This window comes from Alligator mississippiensis, chromosome 1, assembly GCF_030867095.1.
Source record: "Alligator mississippiensis isolate rAllMis1 chromosome 1, rAllMis1, whole genome shotgun sequence".
NCBI classification, from domain to species: Eukaryota; Metazoa; Chordata; order Crocodylia; family Alligatoridae; genus Alligator; species Alligator mississippiensis.
Genome location: NC_081824.1, coordinates 310,677,547 through 310,697,881, shown reverse-complemented (window position 1 = coordinate 310,697,881; position 20,335 = coordinate 310,677,547). Strand labels below are relative to the sequence as shown.

The 20,335-nt window shown below is 41.3% G+C and overlaps 1 protein-coding gene across 14 annotated transcripts in view; it reads right to left on the bottom strand.

Annotated features, from left to right (window-relative positions):
- Positions 1–20,335, bottom strand: part of DMD (dystrophin) — a 2,172,325-nt gene that overhangs the window by 73,635 nt on the left and 2,078,355 nt on the right. For all 14 annotated transcript variants that reach the window (XM_059720821.1, XM_059720816.1, XM_059720817.1 and 11 more), the window contains 2 exons: positions 14,115–14,189; positions 2,449–2,650 (listed from right to left, as the gene is read on the bottom strand). In XM_059720821.1, the coding sequence (XP_059576804.1) occupies positions 2,449–2,650; positions 14,115–14,189 (277 nt within the window). The remainder of the gene's footprint in view (positions 1–2,448; positions 2,651–14,114; positions 14,190–20,335) is intronic.

The following is a 20,335-nucleotide window of genomic DNA, read 5'->3' as shown; positions in this document are numbered from 1 at the left end:
CACATTTTGCAATAATGTTATAATATACTGTTACAATACTTCTGAATATTGGCTCTTAAGTGAAACATTAACCTGAGAATAATTAGTAGGTTACAAAATAAATTCTAGTAAGCTTGCTTTGTCATGAAGCTGATGCTCTGCTGAATTCACACAAAGCCCCACATTTGCTAAAACCTTTGCAGTCCACTGAAATCAATAAATATACTACATACTGAAAATGGTGGGTTGCAGCAGAATTTGGACCCGTCACATCCCGGTTTTTATCTTTAAAAACATTCTTGGTTTTTCTACTTGTGAGCTGGCATTTGTTGCTCATCTATGCAGCTCAACACTCTATTCCTTATTCTTTTTCTCCTTTTAACTTGCTTTCCTCATGCAAACCTTTCCAAATTAATTATCCTTTGTGCCCTCAGAAACTCATGCTGATGAATACTAGGCTTATGCAAATTATAAAGGAGAGGCATGTAGCATGATTATTTTCCTGTAAGGCATATTAAATTGGAACCTGCATGAATCACGAGGTGTTCAGTTGACTATGCTCTTCTCTCCAGTCAAACAGATAATTTAGCATGCTACTGCAAATGAGTATGAGTGATCAATTAAAGCATATCTGAAACATAATGAAGATTTGCAGGGCTGTATCCATGACTGGATCTGTCATTGGTGGTGTGTTCTAATTATCCATACCTTTACAAAACACAGAGACTGGACAACTTACTTTCAAACTAATAGGATCATGCACTCAGGCTGATCTGTCTGATTACTCTATGATTAAACCTATATATAGTTGAGGGGGTTTTCTTTCGATACTTATCTAGAACAACAGAAACTTCAGTAAATGTCCTTGAATCCCTAGGTCTCATCCCAGTTTCCACTATCCTGCATTCAGACCTACAGCATCTGTCTTCCCAGCAGGCCTGCCTGCAGGTAGCAAGCCATAATTCTCAACCTTGCAGGTTTCAACATGGAACAGCTATGTGAGTAGACAAACCCAGGAAGAGGATCTCTTAAAATGATTTTTATTCCCTCAGCTTGAATTTGCAAGGCCTGCACACCCAGCAGTTTTTGTCTAGGCAGAAACCTAGTTCATATTCAAATTTTATTCATACTTGGGTCTTAACATGCTGGGTTTTCTCTGAAACCTCAAGTGCATTTTTTTAAAAGCCTAAACTAAATATTAAACATAGCCCCATTCTCTATTATCTGTAAACTAAGCAAAAACCTAGAGTAATCACAGTATGCAACACAACTTCACTGTACTTCATGGCTGCTGTGCCTTACGGCAGAAGAGACATTGCTCTGTTTATAAAGTCATATTGGGAGGAGATTGTGGAAGAATAATCTGCAGAAATCTTATTAAAAATCAATAAAGCATAATAACATTGATGAAAACTTGATGAAAGAAACATTCTTAGATCACAGAAGTATTCCCACCTTAATTTAACTTAAAAGGCTGATGAAATTAAAATCACGGTCCTGGTGTTCGTCAGACTGCACCCACAGAGATATATTTTGCCAACTGGTATAAGGAAGAAGCATCTGTTTTTCAAGTTACCTAGCAGTTGCTTACAGCCTTAAGTAACTATGTCAGGACATGGACTGAACAATATGTTCAATGAATTTCTCATTAAAAGACCTGTTTACTACCATAAATCCAAAACAACAGTGTATCTAAAACTAGATTGGTTTAAATACTGTGTAACTTGGGAGCTATCCTAAGCTTCATAAGGCAACTGATTAATAAATTAGAGAGAATGGAATAGACATAAAACTTCAAAGTAAATCTGTCCCAACTTCTGTAAATTCCTGGGTGTGTAAGTTTGACTTTGAAGGCTGTCTTAGTTTATTTTCTCAAATTAAGCTTTAGAAGGAATGCTACTGACCTTCTAAAATTCACTCAGATCTGTTGACTACTGAAGGTCACAAGCATATTACACTACAAGTGGCTCCCTTCCAGCATTTAACATGAATTACACAATAAAAACTCCTGAAAATGCACAGCCCTGAATAGGTTTAACTCTTGGAAGTGCACTCATGTATGATTACACTTATATTGAAGATTATATTGTTGCTTTTTGATAATGCTCTAAATTGGTTAAGATAAAGGCACGCTAACAAAGAAATGCAAAAGCACCTAGTGGAGGCATGACCTAATGATGGAATGGAGTACTGCAAAATGACCCCAGACAGACTATTCCACATAAAAATAGTCCATTTTTCAGCTATCACTTCTTAGCTTAATAAAACAATTTAGGACTCTGAGCCTAACTGAGGGCCATATTGATTCAGCTAAGTGCAACCATTAAGCCATTAGTTTTATTAAACTTGCACTCTGACCATCAGCTTTTCATCTCCGAACCATCTATTTTGTAATGAGAAAGACAGCTCATTATTCCCAACTATCATGAAAGCTTTTTAGTACAGTACATTCAAACTACTTCCACATACGTGTCATAGACATTCAGCAGCCAGTTGAGGCACATGTCTACACAGAGAGGGACGTTGACCAGGTTATTGTGCTCTTGTTCCAGGCGATCATAAATGGTGGTCAAGCAGTTAATGATCTGTAGGATGTCCATTGGCTGGTCATTCTGTTTGAGGTTGTGCTGGTCCAAGGCATCACATGCAGCAGACAAACTTAAGAGATCCACTGTTGAAAAGAAATCATGATAAAGATAAGAAAACATTACAGTCACTGAATATTTGTATTATATTGTGTTTTAGTATTTCCCACACCCCAATTTTCATTAACATTTTTGTGCTGACATCACTCTGCCAAACCCATTCCATCCCCTGTGTCTGTAAGTATTCTGATCTCACAAGGTTTTATACATGTTAAGTGTTGTCTGGACAGGTACTTTACATTTTAAATATTACTCATAAACTTTTTGTATTTATCTGTATAGGATCTCTCATTCTATTGGGTGCCATATAAATTATATAATATTATCTGAATCACCACACCGCAAATATGAAACACTTCTAATGATCTTCATATATTCCTGTTGATAGGATAGTGTTCAAATAAAAAACCACATTGAACTCAACATAAATGTTGAAAGTCAACTTCATTGAGGACCACCACTTATTTTCACGGCATAAACAGAAAAATTTCAGTTGACCCATAGTCCATCAAAATGTGCATCTCCATAAAAATGGAAACATTTTGCAAAACTTGGTTAGCTTTACCTGTACTTTGTTTCAAAAGAACAAGGAAACAAAAGTTACACGAATGTTGAAACAGCTCTTTTCAATATTTTTTAAACTCATGATGTTAATTTTTCATTTTGAAATTATTAATAGAGTTCATAGACATTAGGGCTGGAAGGGACCTTACAAGATCATCAGGTCAAGCCCCCTGCCAAAGGGGCAGGAAATCAGCTGGGGTCAGATCACTCCAGCAAGATAAACATCCAAGTGTTTCTTAAAGTTATCCAGGAGTAGGTGCTTGCACCACTTCTGGTGGGAGTCTATTCCAGACTCTGGAGACTCAGATGGTAAAGAAGTTTTTCCTTATGTCCAGTCTAAAACGGTCTTCCAGCAGTTTGTGACCATCAGACCTTGTCTTCCCTTGGGGTGCCCTGGTGAACAGATGTTCTGCCAGTCCCTGATTCACACCCCTTAAATACCTATAGGCTGCCACCAAGTCACCCCGAACCTTCACTTCTCCAGGCTGAAGAGTCTCATGCCTCTCAGCCTCTCCTCATATGGCCTGTTCTCTTGACCTCTAATCATATGTGTGGCGCTCTTCTGGACTCTCTCAGGTTTTTTCTGAAATGCGGAGCCCAGAATTGGACACAGTACTCCAGCTGCAGCCTCACCAAGGCTGAGTAAAGTGGAAGGATAACTTCTTGGGTCTTGCTTGAGATGCATTAGTAGATGCAAGCCAGAGTTTTATTTGCTTTGCTGCTTGTGACATCACATCGGTGACTCATGTTCATCTTGTGGTCAGTCATGATTCCCAAGTCTTTTTCAGTCATGGTGCTAGTGAGTGTAGCACTGCTGAGCCTGTAAGTATGATGTGGGATTTTTCTTGTGTTGAATGTCATCAGGTTTTGATCTACCCACCTTGAGACCCTGTCCAGGTCAACCTGAATTGCCAGCCTATCCTCTAGCATACTGCACTTCCCCATAATTTGGTGCTGTCCATGAACTTAGCCAGTCTGCTTCTGACACCCGAATCCAGATAATTTATGAATATATTAAAGAGTACTGGTCTGAGTTCTGAGCCCTGGGGGACATCACTGGTCACCATAAACCACGTTGACTCAGTTCCATCTACTATCACTGTTTGGGTCCAACCACGGAGTCAGTTCCTCAGCCACCTGACTGTAAGGTTGCCGAGGTCACAGCTCCTCAATTTTACCATGAGGACATCATAGATGTCCTCATAGACATCATCATTGCATGACAAATAGATCCAAGGAGGTGATACTTCCCCTCTATCGGGCGCTGGTCAGACCGCAGTTGGAGTACTGCGTGCAATTCTGGGCGCCGCACTTCAAGAGGGATGCGGATAACCTGGAGAGGGTCCAGAGAAGGGCCACTCGTATGGTTAAGGGCTTGCAGACCAAGCCCTACGAGGAGAGACTAGAGAACCTGGACCTTTTCAGCCTCTGCAAGAGAAGGTTGAGAGGCGACCTTGTGGCTGCCTGTAAGTTCATCACGGGGGCACAGAAGGGAATTGGTGAGGATTTATTCACCAAGGCGCCCCCAGGGGTTACAAGAAATAATGGCCACAAGCTAGCAGAGAGCAGATTTAGATTAGACATTAGGAAGAACTTCTTCACAGTTCGAGTGGCCAAGGTCTGGAACGGGCTCCCAAGGGAGGTGGTGCTCTCCCCTACCCTGGGGGTCTTCAAGAGGAGGTTAGATAGGCATCTAGCTGGGGTTATCTAGACCCAGAACTCTTTCCTGCCTATGCAGGGGGTCGGACTCGATGACCTATTGAAGTCCCTTCTGACCCTAACATCTATGAATCTATAGGAAACCAAGTCAAAGGCTTTTTTGAAATCTAAATATATGACATCAACCTCTTCTCCTTTGTCCAGGTGATGCATCACTTGGTTATAGAAGGAAATGAGGTTGGTCAGGCAAGACCTACCTGCAACGAAGCTATGTTAACTATCTCTCAGAATGCTACCTTCCATTAGACTGTTGTTGATGGGTTTTTCCATAATTTTTTCCAAGATCTTTCCAGGGATTGACGTCAAATTAATTGACCTGTAGATCCCTGGATCTTTCTCTCTTTCTTGAAGATAGGAACCATGTTGGCCCTCTTCCAATCTGCAGGAACCTCTCCCGAGTGCCTGAGTTTTCAAATATACATGCCATTGGTTGTGCTATGATGTCACCCAACTCTTTTAGCACTCTTGGGTGCATTTCATCCAGGCCAGCTGATTTGTGGATGTCCAGCCTCTCAAGCTGTTTCCTCACAAGATTATCATCAATTATATGTGGATGATCACCCTTACCCTGGTAGTCCTGCATCCTGTCAGGCAGGGTGATCCCTTTGGGTTGGTGGAAAACCAATGCAAAGTAATTGTTGAGATTAGCTTTTTCCTGGGTGCTGGTTGTCAGCTGCCCGATTTGGCTCAGCAAGGGTCTGATGTTGCCCTTGTTTTTTTTCCCAGCTTCCCAAGTATTTGAAGAAGGACTTTTTATTGTCCTTGATTCCCGTAGCCAGTTTGAGTTCAGTTTCAAACTGAAACTGAGCCAGTTTGAGTTGGCTTTTCTGGTCTGCTCTCTACAGGTGTGGGCCAGTGCTGCATAATCCTCCTTAGTGGTAATTCCTGACTTCCATCCCTTATAAGCTTCTCTTTTCATATTCAGGAGGTCCATGAGTTCCCTATTGAGCCAAGGGGGTCTCCCAGCCCTTTCCTGAAGTCAAGGATTTCTGCATTGCTGACTGATTTGCCAAGCTTTGCAATTCACAAAGAAAATGATCAACTCAGGATCACTGTCACCAAGCTTCCCTTTGATTCTTAGATCACTACCTAGATCATCCCCTTTGGCCAGTACCGGGTCCAGCAGTGCCTCTTGTCAGCCTGTAGACTTCTTGAGTCAAACAGAACTCATCAGTGCAAGTGAGGAAGCTTTGTGACCGATCAGATTTGGCTGAATGTTCTTCCCATGAGATGTCAGGGTGGTTGCAGTCACCCATGACAACCATGCACTGAAAGCATACAGCCTCTGCCAGCTCCCTAGCAAATTCATGGTCAAGCTCTTCCTCTTGGTTAGGAGGTCAGTAACGGACTCATAGATTCATAGATTCTAAGGTCAGAAGGGACCTCCGTGGGACATCTAGTCCAACCCCCTGCCCCTGGCAGGCAAGAAAAGGGTAACCAACCTGGGATCATATGAACCCAGCCAGGTGCCTGTCCAGTCTCCTCTTGAAGACTTCCAAGGATGGGGTGAGCACCACCTCCCTTGGAAGTGTGTTTCAGATCCTGGCAACCCTGACCATGAAGAACTTTTTTCTAAAGTCCAGTCTAAACCTACTCTCCAATAGCTTGTGGCCATTGTTCCTTGTTGTTCCAGGGGTTCCCTGGTAAACAGATCATCACCTACTTCGTGTTGCTCTCCCCTTATGAATTTGTACGCTGCCACAAGGTCTCCTCTCAGCCTTCTCTTGGAGAGGCTGAAGAGGTTAAGGTCCCTTAGCATTTGCTCGTAGGGCCTTCCCTGCTCGCCTCCGATCAGATGAGTGGCTCTTCTTTGGGCACTCTCCAGGCTGTCCGCATCCCGCTTGGACTGCAACGTCCAGAACTGGACAGAGTACTCCATCTGTGGCCTGACCAATGCTGCGTAGAGAGGGAGAATCACTTCCATGGGCTTGTTTGTGAAACACCTACAGATGCATGACAAGGTGCGATTGGCTCTGCCAACTACTTCATCAAACTGAAGACTGATGTTCATCCTGGAGTCAACAGTGACTCCAAGATCTCTTTCTGCCTCAGTGGTGCCAAGAAGGTCGCCCCCCAGCCTATAGGTATGATGGCAGTTTTTTCTCCCTAAATGCAGCACCTTGCACTTGTCCTTACTGAATTGCATCCTGTTGCTCTCTGCCCACTTCCCCAAATTGTTGATGTCAGCTTGGATCTGGTTCCTCCTCTCTAGGGTGTTAGCTTCACCCCATATTTTTGTGTCATCTGCGAATTTGGCCAGGGTGCTTCCCACCCCCTCGTCCAGATCACTGATGAAGATGTTGAACAGCACCAGCCCCAGAACTGAGCCCTGAGGGACTCCACTGCACACATCTTTCCAGGTTGACACTGACCCATCCACCATCACCCTCTGAGTGTGACCCCTGAGCCAGTTTGCTACCCATTTTACTTTATAATCATCCAAGGCAAATCTCCTCAGTTTATTAATAAGGATGGTATGGGATACCATGTCAAAGGCCTTCTTGAAGTCCACCTAAACTCCTGCATCCAAACATTTGGTGGCCTTGTCATAAAAAGAAACTAGGTTAGTCAGGCAGGACCTGCCTGCTATAAACCCATGTTGGTTACCCCTCTATATAACATTAGCCAGCGGACTCGCACAGATGTGTTCCTTGATAATTTTTTCTAGGATTTTCCCTGGGATAGAGGTAAGGCTGACTGACCTATAGTTCCCCGGATCCTCCTTCCTCCCCTTCTTAAAGATTGGGACAACCCTGGCCCTCTTCCAATTCTCTGGGACCTGACCCGAGCACCTTGAGTGCTCGTATCTCCTTGTTAGTGGCTTAGCTAGTGACTCCTACAGTTATACCCCCTTCACCAAATTCTCCCTCTATTCTAACCCAGAGGGTTGCTAGTCGCCCCACTTGGGTGCCAATCTCTGCTTGTAGGGAAGTGTACTGCTCCTTCACATACAAAGCTACACCCCTGCCCTTCCTTGCAACATGATCCCTCCTGTGGTCCACTCATAGGTCTCCATTATCCCTATTCACTGTACTCATTTTTGCTTAGAAGAAGGGCCAGTTCCTCCTGTTTGTTCTCCATTCTCCTGGCATTTGTGTACAGGCAGCTAAGCTTGCCATCAGAAGCCGTGGGATTCCCTGTCCTTGTAGAAGAGTCTTGTCCTTGGGCTGGGGTAGGAGTGAATTCCTTTGTGTTACCTGACCTACTGATTCTGTGGTTGTCACTTGCAGGGCTTGCACTACTGATTGTCCACCCCTCCCCAGTGATCTTAGTTTAAAGCAGGTCAGCCATTCTGGCAGGGAAGAGCTTCTTTCCCTTTGGAGTGAAGTGGAGGCTGTCCTTTCCAATGAAGGAAGAAGTCATCCCTTCCCCTCTAACGTGGAGGCCATCCCTTCCCAACTACTGTTCCTTGTTTGGACATTTTAATGGTATATTATGAAGCATAAAAAGACCTGAACATTGTCAAAATGAAAAATTTATACCCAAGAATTTTCCTTTCCAGAGGAATTCAAATTTTGGAGTTTTTGTTTCAATTTGGAATGAAGTCAGATTTTGACATTTCTAGATTCTTGGCAAAAAAGGAACTGCATCAACTTCAGCAGAGCTCTACTTATCCCCTTTATTGTGGCTAACCTGAAAGGGATTCCACTATAAAAATGAGTGTATACTTAAGAAGATCATTTAAAGAATCACAGAAGATGTTTTTTAAAGTTAAACTGGTATCAAGCTTCTGTTTCCATAGGAAACAACAACATAAGTGTATCTACATGTTCAGTTATGTGCTGTACTTACTGCACATCGTTTAGTACTTGGTTAACCAAGTACTAAATCAATGCGCAGTAACTTGTGCTACTGCACAGTAGTGTTGGCACATGGGTTTTTAGTGACCCTTACTTATGCTCAGTAGCCTAATGCTACTGTGCAGTAGCGTATTAGCACAGTTTTTGCCCGGCATGCTACTGTGCAGTTAGCATCTCATGTAGACATGCCCACTGATTATTACCTTTCAGTACAGGCCTTATTGCCATTACATCTGAGCACCTCAAAATACTAATTCCTATCAAACCTCCATGAGGTGAGGCAGCATAGGTACTGTTATCCTGAGTTTACACAGGGGGAAGCAAACCAGGAAGAGTAAAGACTCTGTCAGTTCTTACTTATTTTGAATGTATGTCTCATTATAGCCATAGCATGTGGCATAATTGAATGTGGTGAAGAAATCATAGTGGCAGAATAGTAGAATCTGGCCCTCAAGTGAACTGCCGAAGATCCTTTAGGAAACAGTGACAAAGCTGGGAACTGAACCAAGTGTCTGCCAGGTCCCAGTTCAATGCCCAGTTCAGGATCATTGCTTCTCTCTTTATAATAAAATAAAATTAACAAGAACAGATTTTTAATGAATCCTGACAAGCAGCATCTCTTTGTAATGTTAACCAATGTATATTGGCTGAATGTAGATACTTTGGAATCTATACAAAAGGTTTTTGTAACTCTGGAAAGTGAAGTGATGACTTAAGGTCAGATGGGTCAAATTTACTCCAATGAACCTTAGAATTACACCAAGAGGGAAGCTAGCCCTTGATGTCCCAATGGGATAAGAAATATTTTCTTTAAACTCATGTATGCAGGCATAAGATAATATGGCAACATGTTATACAGCATAGCTGAGATTTTTAGAAGTGGTTAAGGAATTTCTGAGAACAAGTCTCAAGGAAAATCAATGGTACTTGTTCAACTAAATCCCTTAAGCATTTTCGAAAATCTTATTCTATGTCCCTGAGGTATCCAGCGCTTAAATAAACACGGAAAGCTCATTGTGATATCCTTAATATTATACAATGTGATTGAACACAGAATAATTTGCATTGCTATTTTTAATTAGTATTTTCTTTAAATAAGGCTTTTTGTTTTGGAAACTATACCTAATTTATTGACACCTAAGAGTGCAATCATTCCTAGATCTGTACCTTGCCCAACAACAGCCTGTTTATCAGCCTCATACCTAAGAACCACAGAGTGATGCATTTTTCTAATAATTTATTAGCCAGATTGGAAATGCAGCACAGCAATCACAACACCTTTAACTCCCAGCGTTAGCCTGAACACTCAGTTCCTCTGAGACAATGAATCAATGGTAATTAAGTGCACCCCTCAAGCATCTGGGTGGCAGCTTAATTATACATGCGGCTACAGATAAACATGGGTCATTCTGTTTTAAGGCTTTTCACGCTAATAAGCAGCAGCCTCCTAAAAGCCTTTAGCCATGTTTTTTATGTATCAACTTTGCTTCTGTTTTGAAGTCCCTGATACATGTTTATCTAACCACAGACTTGAGCTGGTGTGACACTGGACTCTGCTTTGGGGGATTTCTTTTTGTGCTTTTTTCTGACACTGCTTTTGGCTAAGTTCAATTCTTTCTGGGTTGCTCCCCACCAAGGAGGAGGTTGGTATGGGGAGTACAACCACCCATTTTCCCTCATTTTCCTATAATTTTTTCCCATATTTCTCTTTAGACCTGATATAGCTTTTTAGATAAATGTTTACATTTTTATATATTACATATATTACGTTAATTTGTATATTTAGCTACTCAAAATTGTATAAAGCACAAAATATTACCCTTCTTAAATATAGCTTCTTAAGTAAAAAGCATTTTTATTTTGCTACTAAGAAATAGGCCATACCTCCATTTGTAAAGGCTTTCTACAATTTAACCATCATTAACTTTAGGGGGGAAGTCTTCAAAAGACAAACATGTATTGCATTTACAGGGGTTGCAGCGATGGGAAAAATTCTAGGATTTTTTCCTTCTCCCAGTTTCAAAGATGAAGGGAAAAGGATGGCAACAGAAACAACCACTTCATTTGGAAATTTGACCTTCTTGTTTATACATACAGGCACTGGGATCTAAAACAGTGTTAAATTTCTATTGGTGCCCATGAAAGAAACCATAATAAACTCAGTAACAATTTTGTTACACAATTAAAACATGTTAAAGAAAATGGTGAAATCATAGGATACAACAATTTAATTTGTCTTCCTGTTCCCTATTTAAAATTTTTTGGAAGAACAAGTTTTGTTAAGAAAACACCTCCAACATCCCCCTTTGGATAAAGTGTGAAGAATGTGCTTAGGTATTTAGTGCAGGTGTCAATAAATGTTTGTTAAAGTGTTGGCTCTCCGAAAATTTTTGCTTTAAAGTGAGTTCTTAAAGAAAACCCATTAAAAAAAAACTTCTCGGCTAGGAAACTCTTCAGTCTCTCCAAGAGAAGGCTAAGAGGGGACCTTGTGGCGGCACACAAATTCATAAGGGGAGAGCAACGTGAAGTAGGCAATGATCTATTTACCAGGGCACCCCCTGGAACTACAGCCATAAGCTACTGGAGAGGAAGTTTAGACTGGACATTAGAAAAAAGTTCTTCACGGTCAGGGTTGCCAGGATCTGGAACAGGCTCCCAAGGGAGGTGGTGCTTGCCCCATCCTTGGGGGTCTTCAAGAGGAGACTGGACAGGCACCTGGCTGGGGTCACATGACCCCAGGTTTGGTGACCCTTTTCTTGCCTGCCAGGGGCAGGGTGTCGGACTAGATGGCCCACGGAGGTCCCTTCTGACCCTAGAATCTATGAATCTATAACAGAAGTTACACACAAACTGGTTTTAAGTGATCAGAAACTGGTTTAAAACTGTAATAAAACAGTAGTTCAGTGCACATTAACTGGTTTAAAAATGGCTGAAACTGGTTAAAGATAAACCTAGTTGAATGTAGTATCAGACATAACTGATTTAGGTCAAGCCAGTTTATGAAACATCTGTCCCAGGCCCCTTCCTGGTTCAAGTTAAATCACAATCCTCCAGGGGGTGGGAGTGGGAAATCTGACTGGCGTAGCCCAGTCTGCCTAATGGAGACAGTGTAGACCCTGCCAGACTTCACCCCGCTGGAGGGAAGGGGGCGGGGGGTGTGGGCCAGCAGGCTCCGGAGAAGGGAGGTGGATTAAAGCCTCTGTCTCCCTTCTCCCAGCCGCACAGGACCCCAGCCCAGGTCTGCCCAGCTTACCCCCCTGCATGCTGCTCTAGCGGTGACAGGCATAACCAAAGCCCACCTAGGCAGCATCAGGTGAAGGGGGGGGGCATGGAGAGGACCCCTGGCTGGGTTCCCCATGTCTGTGGGAGAGAGGGGAGACAGGGCAGTTTAATCCCCCTCCTTATCCCACTTTGCCTGAGTCACTGCCCTGGCCAGTGTCTGGCTATTCCCCAACCCCCTCCCTCCCGGGACAGTTCTGGTAAGGGCTGCTTCCCCCTTCCCCCTCCAGGCAAACTCCCAGGGTGGGGGTTTAAACCTCTCCCCAATCATACTCAGCGGCCTGCCAGGGCCTGGTCACACCCCCCGCATCCTCCGGTCAGCTTCCCTGCAGCTTTGCGGCTGGTACTGAAGAGAAGAGAGGGCTCTAGTGTCACCCAGCTTCTAGCCTGAGCCACTGCAGGCATGTGGCTTCCATTTCTGGAATCAAAAGTGAATATCTATTCACTCGCAAAGCAGTTCAAACTATGCCGGTTAGACACACCTGCAAAGATTTAATAAATTTAGGCTCGGGCTTTTTGAATGCCTGTACTTAGCCCTTAAGATAATTTGAGAGAGAAGCGGTGGCATAACAGTATAATGACAAAGCCTGGCAGTCTTCAATGTTTTCTTTAATAAACAGCTGCCCTGCAATATCTAGTCTAACAAATGGTGAATTAATAAAACTATGGAGGCTGTAAACTTTGATGGGATGAAATCATCATTTATTTTTCTCAACTATTTTAAACAAACTGTAATGAAACACAAAATACTTTTATAAAACACCAGAAGTAAAATCCACTGGCTTCAATGAGGCCTGGATTTTACTTTGGATATTTCACATTTGTAAAATCCAAGAGCCTATTTAGGCCCTTAGATCACACCAGGATAGTATGAAGTCTTCAGAGTTAATAAGTGTGAAACAGAGAAAAAAATAAAAAATCAGAAACAGGCCCAAAACATTTTAGCATCCATATTTTCAGACATAAAATCTGACTTATACCTACATAGTTCAAATGGCCTGAAAACCCTGCAATACAGGAACTGAAATATTTCAGTCAGTCAGTCTTCTAGAGGAAAGCAAACACTTTACTTTCACACAGTTCCATTCTATTTATTCTATGGAAAACTAGGCTAGACTGCCACTTAAACTGGAAAGGCTCACAAGCATATAGTGCTCATCAACTCTCAAACCTTCTATAAAATATACTATTGGTGAAAAATATAATCTTAAAAAAACCCTATACTCTATGGAAACTATATGAAAGATTAAATCCATTTGTATATTTCTAAACAAGAAACATAGTATATTTATGGCCAGAAGCAACTTACTGGAACATACTGTGGTTGATGTTTACAATCTTAGAAGCAATATTTCACTTAAAAACCAGCGTATTTAAAAAGAGAGACACAAAGATGAAAACGATATATTGCTATAATGTACTTGTTGGATGATGGGAAGTACGGGATTTTGTTAAGAATAGGTATTTTTAACATCTCAGATTTCCAGATTTTTATATTTCAAAATTACTTCCATATCACTTCATTCTCCTTGGCAAAATAACAAAAATGATCTGAGTTTAATTCATTAGCCAGACTGGAAGTTCAGCACAGCACTAAAATACTGTTTGTGCTTTTGTGGATTTGGTAATTTTTCTTGCATCTTTCATGATGCTACAAGGATTTTCATTTTCTGTTCAAAATACTTATCAACATACAGATTTCAAGGATTAACTCTGTTCATTAGTGAAGCCACTCCCTTTAATTCACCCAACCCTTTAGCCCCACTAGGGGATATGCTTAAAATACTGAGGTTTGACACAGTTACAGAGAACATGTGAACACAGATCCTAAGCTGAAATGCGAGAGACAGCAGAAACACAACCATCTCAGAAATTAAACTTTAAAACTAAACATATTTAGGAATTGCAAATTTAAGGTCTTGCTCATTGTTTTGTCTTAACTTAGGCTGAAGTGGGCTCACACAGTTTCTTGTCACTGTAACAGCAGTGCAAAACTGCTGGTTCAAAGTCACCAGACATTGGATAGACATCTGTTTCTGAGATATTTGCTGCTTCTAAAAGTTGTTAAGCTTTCCCCTTTTGGGAAAAGGGACTATAAAGAAGCATAAGTATATAGACATATACTTACAGCAGAGGGCTTTCTGCAGTCTTCGGAGTTTCATGGCAGTTCTATAAGCCGAGAATCTGACATTGTTCAGGTCAGCTAGATGGGGAAGTCATAAAAGTAAAAATTATTTTCACCAGAGAAATGTAAGTGTTCAGTAACAGCCTAACAAATCAGGTTATAAAGCACAACCAAGAATATAGCCACTAGGTTACACACGAAAAATTGCAAGGCAGAAATTATACTTTTCAAATGGAATTTGTATTAATAAAATTCAAAGACGCATAACCATTCAAAAACAAATTAAAATCAGTCTCTTAACATATGGGCACAGCTTGATCTGCTTCAAAGATATTTTTACTGGTAATATAATGACACTTAAAATTACAAAAAAGACAGCATTTCGTATTATTATAGATAGCCTTTCAGGTTGTGACTAGAGAGTTGAGAAACATGAAACTCTTCCCTCTGTACCTAATGTCGGAGTAGGCATGTTAGAGCAGCTGAAATAAATGGTTTTGGCATAGAAAACATGGTAGTCAGCTTCTAGTCTCTGCATCTAGAAGCCGAGAAAGACAATGCACCAAAGAAAAACATACAGCTTTTCAATGTACTGAAGCAAGACACTTCCACTTAGCACCATATTAACTAATATTGGAGCCCCTGCCTCAAGATCAAGATTTCTCACAAATCTACTTCTTGAGTTCATCCTGCAGGCTAACTTTTCAGCAGCCCCTTTGAAGGCCCAATGAGGTGACTAGTTCCTAAAATTGAGATGGAGAGAAAATTAGGGTCCAGGAAATAAATCACAGAATATGGGTTTTATTCCAGCATTTTAAATTAAAACCATCTCAGTTAGCTAAAACAAAATATTTGAAGAGCTTCCCATTAAACCTGAAAAGAGAGTCCAACAATCAGGGCAACAACAATCAGATAAAATCTTTATTTCTCAGTTAGGCTACAGACCGATCCAATCAAGTAACAAATTCTGTACACTGATTAAAAACATGTTTTTCAACTATAAATGAAACTAATAGCATTTTATATTTTCAAACATTACAAAGCTTTTCAACAACCTGTGAGATTGCTAAATTAGCATGATTCAAGTATGAAATGCAACTACCTCTGGGGTAAAATAAGGCAGTTGTTCAATAGCACACGGGAGTTTATGACAAGGAGTTAAGAAACAAAAGGTTAGAGGAGGAGTGAGCTTAGACAGATACCATGCAATTAACCAAACTGGAATTTGGCCATGAAACCTGTATTAACACCATTATTCTTAGGAAAATTGTACTGAGATTATTAATAATCAGTTAACAGTCTTGTAATTCACTTCCCCTCTGGGGCAGCTAAAGGCAGTGTAATGGTCCATTATTTGCACAGGAGCAGCAGGATAGATCGGCTCTGAGCCAGTTTGCTGAATGGCTTTTGGCAAACCACAAGTCTACACTGTAGTCAATGGCATAGCAGGAAGATATTGGAGCTGGCTTTAAATGACCTTACTTGGGTAATGGAGGCAACATAGTTGTGGCAGCACAGCTTGTAGTGGTTATCATTTATAATAGTGATTCTCAACCGGGGTGTTGAAGCAGCTTGGGGTGCCCCATGCAATGTTAGTTCTGTTAGGTATGCGAACATGATTCACAAAATAAAATCCAGAGATTTAAGTAGGAATCCTTAGTGTTGAAAACATTCTGACCTGTTGTGGGGTCCTACTGACTTCTCTGCAATTGAATAATTGCTTTATTCGTTTTCACTTGTTTTTTTGACTACAGAAAAATAAGAACTGGAATTTTCTAAGGGATGTCTTGATTCTAAAAAGGTTGAAAACTACTGGTTTAGAGCTGGCCTGGGTATCTCTACATTACACTTTGTCTGCAACACAGGCAAGCTCTTAGTTTCCAAGAACCAAAATTATAACTGTAGAACTTGTATTCCACATACAGACAGAAAGATGTGCAGTCATTACAATAATAAGCAATGGTCTTTTTGTGCATACAAGTAGCCATTCCAATATTTAACTGATCACAGGCAGCTACAATCCTGGTAAGATAACCAACAAACCACATGAGGATGTTTCTGCTCTCCTAATTTTTTGCTAGACCCATGCTTGTTCCTAAAGGCGTCCTTCTACTTCAGTCTTGCAAAGGGAAACTGTAAGGCTTAAACAGTCCTTATTGCTAGAAAGTTTTAAAGATGTAAAGACTATATAAATACAAAGAGCTAATTGTAAAATGCACTCTCAGGTCTACATATGCATTCCCATCATACATTTTAAAACACTATACATGTTTGAGTACCAGACGCAATACAATCTCTATTACCTAAGTTTTATTTTCATTAAGCTGTTTTGTAAGGGTCATTTGAGCTTTGCTTATTTGATAGATGGTGTATACCTTTTAGCTAGGTATACAAGACACTGTCTCCAAAACACCTTGTCTTGCAGAGGAAGTCAGCAGCCTTCAGCTTTGTGTATTTGCCGATTTCCTTCTCTACACAGTTCCATGCACTTTTCTAATGGGCAGTTCTCTAGTGAATTGTTCCCACAATTTCAATCTCACAATAATACTGACAGGTCCATAAACCTTAATGTGGTTAGAATAAACTGTGTAATTTAAACAAAGTAACTTAATGTATCTTGAAGGCAAATTAATAAAGCACTCCTTTGCAAGGCACTGTGACTTCAGTTTCACTTTGGAAACTTGTTGGAAATTTACATCTATTCCAGAAAGGGAAAAAAAGCAAAAAAGCAAACCCCCTGGCCCCGCCAAAACAAACAAAAAAACCACAACCCCCAAAACACCCCCTCCCCAAAACTCCAAACCCATTGCAGTTTTAGAGAAAGAGAAGTAAAATGTCTTTGTTAAAAGTGAGATTGGAAAAATGAGTAGCATGGAGAATAATAGAGACTAGACTTTGGCTAGCATATGACAAGAGTTATATATCTACTAACTGCCATACTTAAAGATTTTTTTTCCACTTCTACTTAACATTTACAGAAAAATATGTAAGGCAGTGCTACTGCAGAAGAGAAAGAACAGTCTATAAGATCAATTTGTCTCAAGAGAAAATATTTTTTATTCATTCTTCTGCAAGCACAACAACTGCTTTGCTTTCCATTAACACTGTGTAATGCTGCTTGCTGATCACCTGAATCTCCGAAAACATAAAATACATAAAGGGAACCCAGGTGTTGTGGGTGGAAAAAGCAATAAGCTGCAAAAATGTGTTAACTGAAAAGGAAGACATGGTAGTAGCTATTATGTATACATTTATCAGTATCAATTTCTACTGTTGTGAACATTTCCTCACCCTATAGTTCTGATCTTACTAGACAATGGTCTTTCTGCCTTCCTTACATTACTGACTCCAGTCTTTTATTCTTGTTAATTTCTCCAACTTTTCCCAGTTGGTGATTACCTTTTGCTTCTTTCCTGCCACTTTCTGTAACAACTTCCTTCTGGTTTCAGTGCCACTGATCACTCCACCCTTAAATTCCTGCTTTCATCCATGATATTTTTGCAAGACAAATCATCATATTTTTGAAAGACAAATAATGGATTATTCTAATATAACATCTCTATACAAAAATATAATGGTTAGATGGCTTTCTACATTGCTTTATGAGCTCTCTACAAGACTAGTTTGAATTCTGGGTTACCATATTTATTCAATTAGTAGATGAGTTTTTCCCCCATTTAACATGATGAAATAAGCCCCTCACCTTACAACTGAGCATGAGGGGGTAGGGGTAGAAATTGGGCAGTCTGAGGCTGCTGGGAGGAAGAGGATGGCACTATGGGCATGTCCTCACATGCAGAGGTGTGTACTTGCAGCAGCAAAGTTTGCTACTTTTTGCCACTAAGCACATCTCGCATGTGCACTTTGGTGCAGGGAAAAATGCTTTCCTTCAGGCAAACTGCCCTTTCCCCACTTCTCCCAGCTCCTGGCTTGGTGGAAGAGCTGGGGCAGAACTAAAGGAGGGGAGATACTCTGGCCAGCAGCCAGAGTGTCTCCCTGGAGGGCTGAGCCTCTGTGTCTGCTGGCACACATTCCTGTGACATGCTGCATTGCATCACTTTTTTGTATTTTTTTTTTTTGTTACCAGGATTTCCCGGGAGCAAATTTTGCCCCCGCACTACAAATTTGCAGCACAGAGCACATATTTTAATGTTTTAAACCTTTTAAAAGAGGTTTGCAGAGACACAAACTGCATGTGCCTGCACATCTGGATATGGCTTATAGAAGGTAAAGGGGGGGGCAAGCAGCAGGAGCCAAGCTGCCTGCCTCTTACTGCCTGCTCCACCACCTCCGCACACTTTATTGCCCCATTACTGCTTATCCACCATGTCCCCCACCACCTGCCCCATTACTGCCCCCCTCATCACCTCTCTCTCACCATCTGCAGTTGTGGAACAAGGGGTGAATTTAAGATGGTCACCCAATAGTTCGATATGATAAATTTTCCACATGTAATATCTAATAATTGGAGGGTCATTTTACATTCAGGGTCATCTTGTATTTGGGTAAATTTGGTAAATCATAAGCATATCACAGTTCAATCACAGATAAAACAAGTTGCTTCGTGAAGATGGCACATCTGTGACTTTTTATACAACAAAGACCTGGCAATCAAGGGCATTTGGGGATCTCTGCATAGTAGCTATGTCAATATGTATGGGGTTCCATCAGAGACTGCTGCATCCCTTAGAACTCCACATTCACTATCATTTTAAATGCTCTAGGATTTTCGGGAGCACATGTCTTGAATATTTTAGCTCATCTCTACCCATTTCTATCTTCCTCTGGAGGAATTCCTGGAACTAGCTTACCTCTGCATAGATTGCCAGAGAAGGTGGTAGATAACAGCAAAAATAGTTGAAGTCCTAAATTTTCTCCTGCTCCTAATGCTGCCATGTGCTATACTTTAACCAAGATCCATTTTTTAAGCTAGCTTAAAATGATACTGGGGAGAAACTTATCTTCTCTAAGAGCTTCAACACTAGCAGCAATGGAAGCAACTTGCAGAAGGTTGAATAGAAAAATAAAATGTTTTATTTGGGATCAATATAGTGTATGTATGTGGAATGGGGACCCCACGCAGCAGCCTGCCATGGCCCTCCTACAAATGAATACCCTCCTATGAAATGACCAGGATACAAAATGTTCCCGTCCAGACCTTTCCCTCTGTAGTGCAGACCCTCCTCCACAGCTTTTTTTGTTCCTTTCCCAGATGTTCTTACCTGACTGCCCCCCCCCCACACACACTTTGCAAACAGGCTAGGGACAGAAGTTACACATAAACTGGTTTAAGTGATCAGAAACTGGTTTAAACTTGTAACAAAACAGAAGCTCAGTGCACATAAAACAGTTTCAAAATTGGCCAAAATTGGTTTAAGATAAACCTGGTTGAATATAGTATAAGACTTAACTGATTTGGGTCAAACTGGTTTATGAAATGTCTGTCCCAGATCACTTCCTGGTTCAAGTTAAATCAGAGTCCCCCAGAATCTGTGCTGTCTGCTTTAGAGAGCAGGGCTGGCCACACCACCTTTGCTCCCTAGCTGGAGTAGTGAGGGCTGGCTGACAAAGGTGTGGGGGGTGGGCAAGTCCGGCTGGGGATGCAACCCAGTCTACAGGGGTGGGGCCAGGGAGGGGGTTAAACATCCCTTCCCCTGCTCAAACTTACTAATGGCTGCAACTGCGGACTACAAATCCCAGGGGCACCTGGAAGCAGGAAGAGGAAGTGATGAGCAACCCTGCAGAGTCCTGCTATTGTAATTCTGAACTGCAAATCCCAGAGGCCTGAGAGGCAGCAGGAAGAGGAAGTGAACACAGCCAGACACCTGTGTTTTAGCACCCCCCAGCTTCTGGCCTGAGCTACTGCAGGCATGTGGGTGCATTTCCTGAATCAAAGGTAAATGTCTGTTCACTTGTTTCAATTTAATCTGTGCATTTTAAAGTAACCTGCAAAGACTGAACCGATTCAGACTTGGGCTTTTTGACTGTCTGTACTTAGCCATAAAGAAAACTAAGAAATACATTTCTGCCTCCCTCCAAAAGGTATGATCTGAAATAGAGGTTCCTGGAAGCTTATCTTCAGATACTTCAGCTCTTGGAGTGTATCTTTCAAATTCTAGATTCAAAAAGTGAGAAGCAAATGCTCATGAATGTTCCTTCCCCTAAGTATACTATAGTGTTATGGGGAATGAAACAAACTGAGGAAGATAATAAACAAGAAGCAA